This window comes from Heterocephalus glaber, unplaced genomic scaffold, assembly GCF_053883595.1.
Source record: "Heterocephalus glaber isolate CG9 unplaced genomic scaffold, H.glaber_assembly_v1.0 deba00001687, whole genome shotgun sequence".
NCBI lineage: Eukaryota > Metazoa > Chordata > Mammalia > Rodentia > Bathyergidae > Heterocephalus > Heterocephalus glaber.
This window is the reverse complement of record NW_028258412.1, coordinates 1,112,863-1,124,950: the sequence shown is the minus strand read 5'-3', so window position 1 is coordinate 1,124,950 and position 12,088 is coordinate 1,112,863. Positions and strand designations below refer to the sequence as shown.

General features: G+C 52.3%; 1 protein-coding gene across 8 annotated transcripts in view; it reads left to right on the top strand.

Annotated features, from left to right (window-relative positions):
• Positions 1-12,088, top strand: part of Hic2 (HIC ZBTB transcriptional repressor 2) — a 66,721-nt gene that overhangs the window by 21,284 nt on the left and 33,349 nt on the right. For 7 of the 8 annotated variants that reach the window (XM_021257114.2, XM_004843303.3, XM_087198516.1 and 4 more), the window contains one exon: positions 2,483-9,078. The exons of the other annotated variant lie outside the window; for it this stretch is intronic. In XM_021257114.2, the coding sequence (XP_021112773.2) occupies positions 2,483-4,313 (1,831 nt within the window). In that variant the 3' untranslated portion in view covers positions 4,314-9,078. Of the gene's footprint in view, positions 1-2,482; positions 9,079-12,088 lie in introns of those variants that run through there. 8 annotated transcript variants of the gene reach the window in all.

Here is a 12,088-nt window from a genome sequence, read left to right as displayed (position 1 = left end):
GGCTTTCTGGGTAGTGCGTGCAGCCCTGCAGCTTTGGCCTGGCCAGTGATCCTTTGTGTGCATGCAGTACTGGATGATTTGGAGGAAGCAGCCCCTCTGTTAAGCAAAACACTGTGCAGGGTAAGAGGAAGAGCAGGGAAATACACAGTGGGCCTTGGAAAGATGGAAATGGTCCCCTCCCAGGGTAGAAGGACCAAGGCTGCCGTCAGAGGTGCCCAGGACAGTTCTCAAGGCCAGCCTTAGTACCAATGCAACTCCCAACTGAGGGAAACAGCACCACCAGCCCCATCTTCTTACCCCTTACCGCAGAGGAAGAGATGAGGTCCATGGCTGGGGAGGGCATGCCAGTGCCCAAGTGGCAACCTGAGGCCAGCCTGGCCACAGGCTTCCATGGGACAGGGATCCATGGAGATGGGCACTTTCTCCACTGGTTTATGGCTGCTAGCAATGGAGCAGCAGAGCCCATAACATGAAGCTGTAATTTCTGTTCCCTCCAGCCTGTCGGGTAGTTCCCACAAGCAGCCCTGACCCCTCCCACTCAAGGTCCAGTTTCTATAAGTAGCTGAACCTGCTCCAAACCTTACTACCACCGGGACCTCTTATTTTCCCCCACAGTGGCAGAGCCTTGGAGGGGATTGTGTCCACCCTGCCCTCCTTTCCCATGATACAAATGTTCTCCCCCAACCCCTCATCTGCTCTTGTTTGTAGACAGAGGGAGAAACCCAGTATCATATGTACCCCAAAGTTCCAGAGCTCACTACTAATAAATGTGGGTAGGACACACTAAAAGCTAGCACTCACGAGCTTCACAGCAAGCACCTGCTATACCTGCCACTCGCTCAGGGAGAGGACTTGGCCGAGCCAGGCCAGGCTAAGCAGCTTAGAAAGGTACTCAAAGGCTGAAGATTTCAGGAACTAACCTACCTCCACTCCTTATACCCCACCAGCCTTGCAGGCACAGAGAACCCAAGATGTGCCGTCCATACTGGGACCCAGAACAATGCCAGTGCTGGCTCTGCCAGCACCCAGGGCACCTGGTTCCCCACGCTTGGCAAGGGGACAAGTGAAGGGCAGGAGAACCAATGGGTGCATAGTAGGCCAGGCAACCCCACTCACCATCACTGCACCAGTAGGCTAGTGAGTTTCTATGGAAACCAAAGGCATTTATGTGTTTACGCGCGCACACACACACACACACACACACACACATACACACACGTGCGCGCGCGTACATACTGGGGATTTAAGCCAGGGCCCTCACATTGAGCTACATACCCAGCCATTTTTATTTTTATTGAAAAAAAAATTTATTTTCCCATTTTATTGGTACATTTTATGTGGGAAAAAAATTTTTACCAGCTGTTCCCCAGACAAAGGTCCACTATCTAGAATATACAAAGAACTAAAAAAAATCAGACCTCCCAAATCTAAAGACCTAATCGAAAAATGGGCATCTGAAATGGACACCTCTCAGACAAAGAAGCAGAAGTAGCAAATAAACATATGAAAAAATGTTCAAAATCAGTGGTCATTCGAGAGATGCAAATGAAAACAACGCTGAGATTCCACTTCACCCCAGAAAGAATGGCTGCTGTCATGAAATCAACCAATAACAAATGCTGGTGATGCCCAGCCATTTTAAAATTTTGAAATAGGGTCTTGTTAAATTGTCTAGGCTGTGTTGGAACTTGTGATCCTCCTGCCTCAACCTCCCAGAGTGCTGGGATTATAGATGTGCACCACCATGCCTGGCTTATTACATAATGACCTCAATTATCTGTGCCAGCCTTGGTGGCAGGGGCCAGCTGGCAGTTTCCCAGACTCAGATGGTGGCTGGTCTTCCTAGAAAGGGTGTAGGGCTAAGGTTGTTTTAGAGGTACCCTAGTGGAAAGCAGAGGTTGCCAACCAGGGGCCAGCAAATGTGTTTGATTTGGCCAATATAATATTTGTAAAAAACTTTCTTTTAGCATAAAGAGATTATACATGAATATCTGGATTTCAAGTTTGGAAAGCTGGGAAGATCAGCCCTGTGAGTCTGTTTGCCTAAGTGGGACCAGTCAAGGGCTTCTGTACCCCTAGAGGGGCCTCTGCTTTTCTAATTCCATAGCCACCTGCTGGTTATTTTTGAATCCCCTGCTTATCCCTGTGGTCCTGTGATTTACTCCTTTGGTGTGTACCTGGGTTGTGAAGTCAAATTCAAACCCCAGTTTGCTTGGAACCTTCATAGCTCTTGACCTCCATTTTCTCCTTAGTGCAGATGGCTGGGGGGATTGCTTTGTTTTTTGTCAGACAGCTTGAGTCCTTGGTTAGGTGATGCCTGCACAGTGCCTGTACCCTGTGGACTCTCCCTGAGGGGGTAGGACTGATTCTGGGTTCCATTCCCAGGTCAGTGTCATGGCCCCTTTGGATGCCACTGAGAACCCTGCCCTGCCCCAGGGCCCAGGCACTAGTTTAACATGCATACGCCTATTCTTGCCTACAGGTGGTACGCGTGGGCAGGGCGTGGGGACATGGGGCCCGACATGGAGCTGCCCAGCCACTCAAAGCAGCTCCTGCTGCAGCTGAACCAGCAGAGGACCAAGGGCTTCCTATGTGATGTCATCATCATGGTGGAGAACTCCATTTTCCGGGCCCACAAGAACGTCTTGGCTGCCAGCAGCATCTACTTCAAGTCCCTGGTCCTGCACGACAACCTCATCAACCTGGACACAGACATGGTCAGCTCCACGGTGTTCCAGCAGATCTTGGACTTCATCTACACCGGCAAGCTGCTGCCCAGCAACCATCCTGCTGAGCCCAACTTCAGCACTCTCCTCACTGCTGCCAGCTACCTCCAGCTGCCTGAGTTGGCAGCCCTCTGCCGCCGCAAACTCAAGCGGGCTGGTAAGCCCTTTGGCTCAGGACGGGTGGGAGCCACCAGCATGGGGCGGCCACCCCGAAGCCAGCGACTGTCCACAACCTCTGTCATCCAGGCTCGGTATCCAGGGCTCGTGGATGGGCGCAAGGGGGCCCATGCACCCCAGGAGCTTCCCCCAGCCAAAGGCTCAGATGACGAGCTCTTCCTTGGTGGCTCTACCCAGGAGAGCACGCACAGCCTGGGCCAGGGGGTCTGTCCAGCCAGTGGGGAGATGGGCCTGGGGGGTTGCGGTGGCAGCACCAACGGGAGCAGTGGGGGCTGTGAGCAAGAGCTGGGCCTGGACCTATCCAAGAAGAGCCCACCCCTGCCTGCTGCCACCCCTGGGCCCCACCTCACGCCTGATGACCCGGCCCGGCTGAGTGACAGCCAGGAGGGCTCACCCCCCTTGTCCGCTGCCCTGCCTGTTGCCAACAGTGCCTCTTACACTGAGCTGGGTGGCACCCCTGATGAGCCTATGGATTTGGATGGAGCCGAAGACAACCACCTGAGCTTGCTGGAGGGGCCAGGCGGGCAGCCTCGGAAGAGCCTCCGGCACTCGGCCCGGAAGAAGGAATGGAGCAAGAAGGAGCCTGTGGCTGGCTCCCCTTTTGAGCGGAGAGAAGTTGGGCCCAAGGGCCCCTGCTCTGGAGAAGAGGGCGAGGGGCTTGGGGACAGGGTTCCCAATGGCATCTTGGCTGCCAGTGTTGGTGGGGGTGGCCCCAGTGTGCCCTATGGGGAGCCTCCATATCCCTGCAAAGAAGAAGAGGAAAACGGCAAGGACGGGAGCGAGGACAGTGGGCAAAGTGGGAGTGAGGGGGGCAGTGGCCATGCTGGTGCTCACTACATGTATCGGCAGGAGGGCTATGAGACCGTGTCATACGGGGACAACCTGTATGTGTGCATCCCCTGCGCCAAAGGTTTCCCCAGCTCTGAGCAGCTCAATGCCCATGTGGAGACGCACACGGAAGAAGAGTTGTTCATCAAGGAGGAGGGAGCCTATGAGACAGCAAGCTGGGGTGCTAAGGAAGAGGCTGAGGACCTATCGGCGCCCAGCGCAGCATACACAGCAGAGGCTCGGCCCTTCAAGTGCTCGATCTGTGAGAAGACCTACAAGGACCCAGCCACTCTGAGGCAGCACGAGAAGTCGCACTTGCTGACGCGGCCCTATCCCTGTGAAGTCTGCGGCAAGATGTTCACACAGCGTGGCACCATGACACGCCACAAGCGGAGCCACATGGGCCTGAAGCCATTTGCCTGCAATGAATGTGGCATGCGCTTCACCCGCCAGTACCGCCTCACCGAGCACATGCGTGTACACTCAGGCGAGAAGCCTTATGAATGCCACCTCTGTGGGGGCAAGTTCACCCAGCAGCGTAACCTGATCAGCCACCTGCGCATGCACACCTCCCCCTCCTAGAAGCCAAAGACCCGTGGACGCCCTCTCATACTCACCACCCGGGAACCCACAGAGAAGCAAGGCGGCACGGCAGAAGGGACCAGAGCCCAAGGTCCAGCTGTAGGCACCTGGTGGCCCCTCTGGCCCAGCCTCCCTACACTCAGAGCTTTAATCAACAGTCTGTACCAAGAGAAGCCAAGAGGAGGGAAGCCAGAGGGCCCACCCCTGCGCATGTGGTGCTGGTGACCATTCTACCTCCCTGTCCCACCCAGGGTCCCAGCTCCCTGCAGGGCCTGCCGCAGAGCTGGTGGGAGTGGGTCACATGGGTCTCACTGGGACCTAGTCCCTTTCCTGCAGGCTGGGTTGGGGAAGGGGAAGTGTGTGTGTTGGGCGGGATCCCCCTCCATGCTGGTGAGGGACAGGGTTGCCTCTGGCCAAGGGTGGTATCTGGAGCAGGCCCCTACCCGGCAGGGACCGTGTCTGTGTGCGTGCACGTGTGCTTGTGTCTGTGTGGGTGTGTCCGACCCTAGCTCTGAGAGGAGCAGGTGTTGAGGGGACAGCTCCTTCCCTCCTTGAGCCAGGGTGGCATTGCTCACTGGCGCTGGGACAGTCAGGGTGACCCCACCGCCTGCCTCTACAACTAAAGAGCCCTCTGGGCCTGTGTTGCTGTTATTCCTACTGATCTGTTCCTTTTTTGTTGTTACTCTGTTTTGTTTTGTTTTCCTTTTTGAATTTTGAATTCTGTTTTTTAAACCAAAACAAACAATAGTTTATTTCTTCCTGCCTCTTTGGGGCTGAGCCTGGGTCTGCAGACTGAATGTAACCGGGCCAGCTGCCTCTCCCTGTCCTCTCCCCAGCTCTGGCAGGTGCTATGGGGTACAGCAGTAAGCCCATCTCTCCAGGCCCGAAGCCCTTCTGGCCCAAAGGCTTCCATGGTCCCCAGCCTTGCCTGGGCCACCTCAGGAGAGCGTGCTTTTCCTGTAGTTTCCGAGGAATAGTCTTTGTCTAGAGGTACTTGCTTTTTATTGAGAAAGCCCCGTGTAACATTTGTGGGACTGTTGGAACTGGAAGGTCTGGGGGAGGGGGGAGGCTGGCCTCAATGCCAGAATCGTTGGTACTTGGATTTTTCATTTCTGTGTGTATGGGTGTGTCGTGTGTGCTGTGCGTATGGACAGATGTTTCACTTTCCTGCCTCGCTGAACAAGGTGGAGAGACTTCTGACCTTTTGCTACCTCTTGAATTCACAGAAACAGTATGTTGTTCATGGGCAGTTGAGGCCTAGATGCTTTTCTTTTCCTCTGGGGGGAGTGAGCCGGGCTCGGGCTGGCCTGAGCACCCTCCTGGGTTGGACGCTATCCTCGGGGCACCCACTGCTCACTGAGCCCGGGTGAGAGTTGAGAGTCCCTGGTATGGGGCAGGCTACGGGGCAGGTACAGGGCATCTGAGCAAGAGAAGCTAGGAGGGGAGGGGACAGGTCTCAGCAGCTCCCTGCCAGGGCCAGGATGAGGTGGAAGTGAGCCCCCTCCCATCCTGTCCCCTCACCTTGAGCTTAGAGCAGCAGCCTCCGCCTGGCCAGTGAGGTGTCCGGAGGAGGTGACCAAAGCAAGGGGAACAAGGATCGGCGCCTCTGAGCAGGCCTGGCCCCCAGCCACTCTGGTAAGAGTCTGGCCATCACTCATGGGCTGTTTTGTTGCCCCTTAACCATGGCCTTCTAAGTCAGCTTCAGTACTTCCATGGGCCTCCACTGGGCTCCAGGCCAGACCGAGGTTGCCATGCTTGGTCCCAACGTCCTCGGCCAACTGGAGCCGCACGGCTGGGCCAACAGGCTTTATCTTCTTCATTCTGTTTCATGTTTTTCTTTTCTTTTTTCCTTTCAATTTTAAGTTCAGACCAAAAAATTCCAGAGTCATCCCCTACCCCCAGCCCTCCAAAGACCGTCCAGCTGAAAACAGCCTGAGTTCAGGGACCTGAGTGGTGAATGATGTGTTCTTGGGAGTGAGGGAGCTCTGGCCACATGAGGAGGGCTCCTGGCTAAGCCCTCCACGTGGTGTCCTCAGCTGGCCACTCTTTGCTTTGGGTGAGAGACATAAAGAACTGGACCCTGGGTCTCAGTTCCAACAAGTCAGGCTGAGCACCTGGCAGAGGAGACTCCTGGGCTCCACCCCACCCAGTGAGGAGGCTGAGCTGTGCCTAGCCCCCTGCTCTCTGACCCCACCCCACCCATCAGCACTTAAGCCACACGACACAAAGTCTGTACCGCACGGGAATTGTGCACACGCCTGGCCGCGTGCGTGGCCTCCCGGGCCGTGGGCAGCCACATCTGTGAGGTGACTCAAAAGTAGGTGATTCCTCTGCAGAACTTCAGGGACTGGGAGCAAAGCCCCCTCACTCAACGACGTCTGTGCGACATAGTATTGTACCCACCTTAGTATTGTATCAAGCCTTTTCTGTATTTTAATGAGAAAGCAAAACACTAGTTTCCTATTTAAGATTTTAAGGGTTTACGGGGCGGGGTGGGGTTGACACAACACTTGGTTTTGTTTTCCTTTTCCTTTGACTCCATGTCTGGTGCGTGCTTGAGAGTGTGTGTGTACAGATGTTAAGAGCCTCACAAGGAAATTAGGCCGGAGGAGGCCAACTCGGCTTTCAGTTCTCTGCTTTAGTCACTTAATTCCTGAATGTTTCGGAGAAACAGGAAACAGAATAGCAGATGTCATATAGGAAAGAAGATAAAAACGAAAGAATTAAAAAAAAAAAAAACAAAAAAAAAGGAAAAAAAAAAAAAAGCTCATACCCAAATTCACAAAACCTATTTTTTAAACCAAAGCACATTTTGAATGAGTATGGAACCTCAATGGGCTCAGAAAAAAGATACTAATATATTTATCTCATTGTTTACATAAACTTCTACAGTTTCAGACCTCAGCAGCTGTAAGGCCAGTCCCAGGGAATCGTTACCTTCTGCTGGGAGGTCCTTCTGAGTCGGCCTGGAACGGTTCACGGGCAGAGAGGTAGTCCTGGGGCCCAAGAACAGGCTAGAAGCCTCTCTGGACTCACGTGAGCCCTCATCCCCATTCCTGGGACCTCTCCAAGCCCAGCTGGCACCAAAGAGCTTGGGCTGGTGCTGACCAGTCCCTGAGGCCTGCTGGCTGGACCTTTGTGATCCCGACCAGCTGGCACAGGGTGGCTGTCAGCTCTGGCTACAGGACCTGAGTCTGGGCTTGGGTCCCAGGGTGGAAATGAGCTCTCCTTGCTGCTCTGCCCGTGACTCTCTGGGGTGAGTTGATGTAAGGGTCTCACTCAAGCCAAAAAGCCAGGACCTTTGCACAGCTCAGTCAACTCAGTGGGTCCCCAACCCAGGCAGCAGAAGGGGCTGACTGGGCCTGGTCCTTACAAACACAGACGGTGCAAACACTCTTAACAGTGTTGTTTTTGTATCAATATGTTTGTGCAGTGATGAATGTATTTATTTCTCAGATTTGGGGCGAGCGAGTGGGTGTGTGGCAGGCTCGGCTCTACCACTGCCTGCCCCCGCCTGACTGAGCCATAGCAAGGGCTCCTCCAGGATTGCAAAAAAGGAAAAAGAAAAGATGAACCTTTAAGCAAATAATCTCAGAGACTTGCAGCATAGCCATATACCACAGCCTGTGAAACGAACAATCTGGACCCGGACTGACTCTCCCAAACTCACTGAGTTGGGGGGGATGTTTCCCGTCCATCACCACTGGGGAAGCTGGGCTGATGGCCCGCTGCCCCACCCCATCAGTATTCACTGGACCTCAGGCCCCCATGCAGGAGTACGATCTAGCTGGGCGGGTGGGCAGGCAGATCCTTGCTCTTCTGTGGCCGTCCTGAGTAGGGGGAGGCCTGGGCAGCCAGGAGGGTGGGGCTGAGGAAGCAGGTGCTGCATCCGTTCTGTCCCCAGGCTTGGAGGACAAAAGCTGAAGGCATTAAGTCTGAGAAGAGCAGAGGGGTCCTCAGCCCTGCCATGCCCCCTTTAAGGGACCAAGGTTCTGCTCTTCCCCAGAGTCATGTTGGAGCTGATGTTACTGAACCTGTGAATCGGATGCCAGTAATGGAATGGAGAGGGACCTGACCAGAGCCTCAGTCTGACATTCCAAACCAGGGATGGGTGGGAGCTGTGGGAATTGAGGCTGCCCAGGACCCCCTTCCTAGGATGCCCCCAGCTTCAGTCACCCTCTTTAATTTTCTACCAGGAACCCCTCCCCCTACCTCACCTTGCTATTTATTGCTATAATTTATTGACCTCAAAAATGCTGCATAACAGACCTCATTTGGGACAGGGAGGGTCCCCAGGGCTCCCCCCCTCCACTTGGCAGGGCCCGGTGGGGCCAGGTGCTGAGGGGAGCCTCTTTGTACCCTACCCATCACTTGCTTCCCCCCTGCCCCTCTGGGGGCCCCTGGTTGGGCACTGGCCCACTTGCAAATACCTCGAGGGGGAGGGGAAGGGATGGGTTTATAGCTGTTTGTTTCATTGGAACTGGAAGAGGGATCATGTCCTACTATGCCCTCCCAGAGAGGGGGAGGGACACTGGGATCGCACTCCTGTACTGGCCACTGCCATTGTCACTCATCACATTGAGTTCGCCTCCCTTGAGAATTTGGATAAATTCAGGTTGGAGCTGCAGGTATGCAGCCCTCCAGTGTCATAGAAAAGCGATTCACTGATGACTGATCTCTCCATTCAGAAGCGTGCAGTCTTAATGTACAGTGATGAGAAACTGTTATTTTATGATCTTTTCATTAAAAGCTTGATTGAAAACGATCTGGTGTGGGGCCTTTGTTCTTCTATGGCTGTTCTCTGGCAAAGTGACAAAGGGCTTCCAAGCTCTAGGAGGTTGAACCTGTGATGGGCACTTGCCTGCCACTTTCCAGCACTCCACTGCTGTCTGCGGTTGGTGGGCCAAGGAGCTAGCCCTTTGATGTTGACATCCTCCTAGGTACCACTGACTTGATCTGATTGAGGCCGTGCAGGAGGCAGCAGATAATGGACATTTCTGTTGGGTGTGGACCTGGTACCTGGGATGAAGAAGAAGGCTGGCCAGTGCTCAGGACCCATTGGAGAAGCAGGATTGAGGCTGAGGGAGTTTTGGAGCAAGAGAACTCTTATGCCCTTTGTTCCTTCCTGTTTGTCCTAAGGTAGACAAGGAAGGGAGGAAAAGGATAGAGTTCATCTCCAGGGGTCAAGGAGTGGTGGGTGGGGTTGGGAACCCCAAAATGAGTAAACTTGGGCGTGCAGATGAGTCAGAAGAGTGACTGCCAACTTAGACCCCTGACGAGATGGCTGACCACTGTGGTGGCTCTAATTAAATAGCCCTTTAACTAGATCTCCAAAAGAGCTTGAGTGTTGCTGTTTTAAATCTTTGTGAACTATTCAGTTTATAATTGTTTTTTGGTTTTACCACAGTTATTCCTGAATGCAATTTAAGTGATCACGTGGTTCTTGATTAGGCTAGAAACATTCATTGTCCTTACAACCCATCCCATTTTATAAAACTTAATTCAGTACTTCTGCATTTATCTACATTTCTAAGTACTGTTAATCTTGATTAGAGAAACTGGTGATGTAACTTGCCAATTGATACTCCCTCTCACATGTAATTTTGCTGCTGAGCTACATGATGTACTGGGTCTTCATGTCGTGTTTATACAACTTTTCATTTTTCTTGAGTTTAATATGATTTTATCAGTTGCTCATTTTTATCTGTATTTTGTAGCCCTGGGGATCAAATTAGGCCTTCCACATGCTAGGCAGAGTTACATTCCCAGCCCTTGGTCACTGTTCTTGTTTTATACTTGAAATCAAACCCCGAGACGCTCTACCACAGAGCTACATCCTCAGCCCTTATTTTTTATTTTGAGATGGGGTCTCACTGAATTGCCCAGATAGGACTCAAATTTATGATCATCCTGCCTCAGCCTCCAGTGCTGGCACTACAAGTGTGTGCCACAACTGTGATTTGAGTCTGTTTTCCTTTACCTTCTAACTGATATGCCTCCAGCACAGCTTTTCACACAAACACTATTTGTTCTGGTTTTGTTTGTGTATTTCATTTTTCCTGGAGCCTGGTAGTGTCTTGCTCAGATGCGGACTGGAGTTCTTTAGGCCTCTGTCTTCTGGGTTTCATATGTTTTCACTCCTGGATTACATTCTCATCTTGGTAGCATGTTTCCTTAAGTACTATCCTGAGAGCACACTGGAAATACATTTTTTGAGGCTTTGAATGTTAAAAATAATTTTAAGCTGTGTGGACTTGATAGTTTGGTTACTGAAGTGTAGGTTGGATGTCCTGTTCCCACTGAAGTTTGAAGGTAATTGTACCCTTGGCTTTACTTCCAATTTGATGATAAGTCCAGTTCCTGGAAGCTTTTGGGGTCTTCAGTTTGGTTCACAAACTTCTCCACTCATTGAGCTGGCACTTGAAGTGCTGGCTTCATGCCAGAGACCCAGTGCCTTTGTTAAACTCTTAACTGACTTCCAAAGTGTCTCACCTCTTTTTTTTTTTTTTTTTAATTTCCAAGAGCTTTGTCTTCTGGGTGCTATTTAATTATTATATTTTCTTTTTTTTTTTTCCCCATGGATGTAATTGTTCCTCTTTCTAGGGGAGTTTTAATTTTTGAACATTTTTTGTTGTTGTTTTTTGAGACAGAGTCTTGCTGTTGGTTCAGGCTGGTCTTGAACTTGTGGCAGTCCTCACACCTCAACCTCCCATATGCTGGGATTATAGGCTCCTCCTGCCCCCCCCCCCACCATGTAGCTGAGGTTGGCCTTGAACTCCCTATGTAGCCCCGGCTGGCCTTGAACTTGTGACAACCTGCCTCAGCTTCTGAGTGTATGCTTTTTTGCTGTATGGTGATGGAACCTACTGAGCTGCATCCCCAACCCTTGAGGGTAAAGTAGAGGGTGCTTCCATATTCCCACCTGAGGAAGTATCACTGATGCTAAATATTTCAGAAATGTTTCCCATAGGCCCTTTGATGAGGACATTTACTAAGCTGCACAGCAAAAATAGAAGGAAGCTTTTGAATGGCTCTCCCAAAACAACTTGGTCAAATCCAGCCACCATCACTAAAAGTTCTCAGGGTTGATAAAATTACTATTAATGGGGTGTGTTCCCTCCTTTATACACAATTAGGATATATAATGTGTGGTATTTGTACTGATCCCCTTTCCAGAATCTAGGTATGAGTGGACACATAACACCCAAGGTCAAGTGGCCTGGACTGTGGTCCTGTGGCCCTTTGGCCTGAGCACCCCATCCTCCTGTCCTACCTCCCTGCCCCAGGCCAGGCTGGGCCTTCCCTCAGCTCCAGGCTGGTGGATGGAAGGAGCTGGCTACCTGGAGGCAGCAGGAAGTTGCACAGAGGATCAAGTGGAGATGAGGGCCGGGGAAGGAAGGGCAGGTGCAGGCAGAGCTGCAGGACACAGGCTCCTCAGGGGACCAGGTTCTCAGGATAGTCATGTGTGTAGGCATTGCATCGTCCAGGAGGCTAGCTTGCCCTGGGGACCTGGCTGTCCTCAGCACTGAGCAGCCCTCAGGGTGTGGCAGGCAGAGCTGCCCAGCCATAAGGAAACCCTGGGCACTGCTGAGAGCCCTACCATGTGGCCAGCTTGTGGGGCAAGCACGGGTTCCTTGAGCCTGCCATGTGGCCTCTTCTCAGGCTGCTGACCGTACAAATCAGGGAAGCACTGGGCATGGTAGCACACACCATCTCAGCACTCAGGAAGCAGAGGCAGGAGGATCATCAAGGCCAGCCTGAACTACATAACAAGA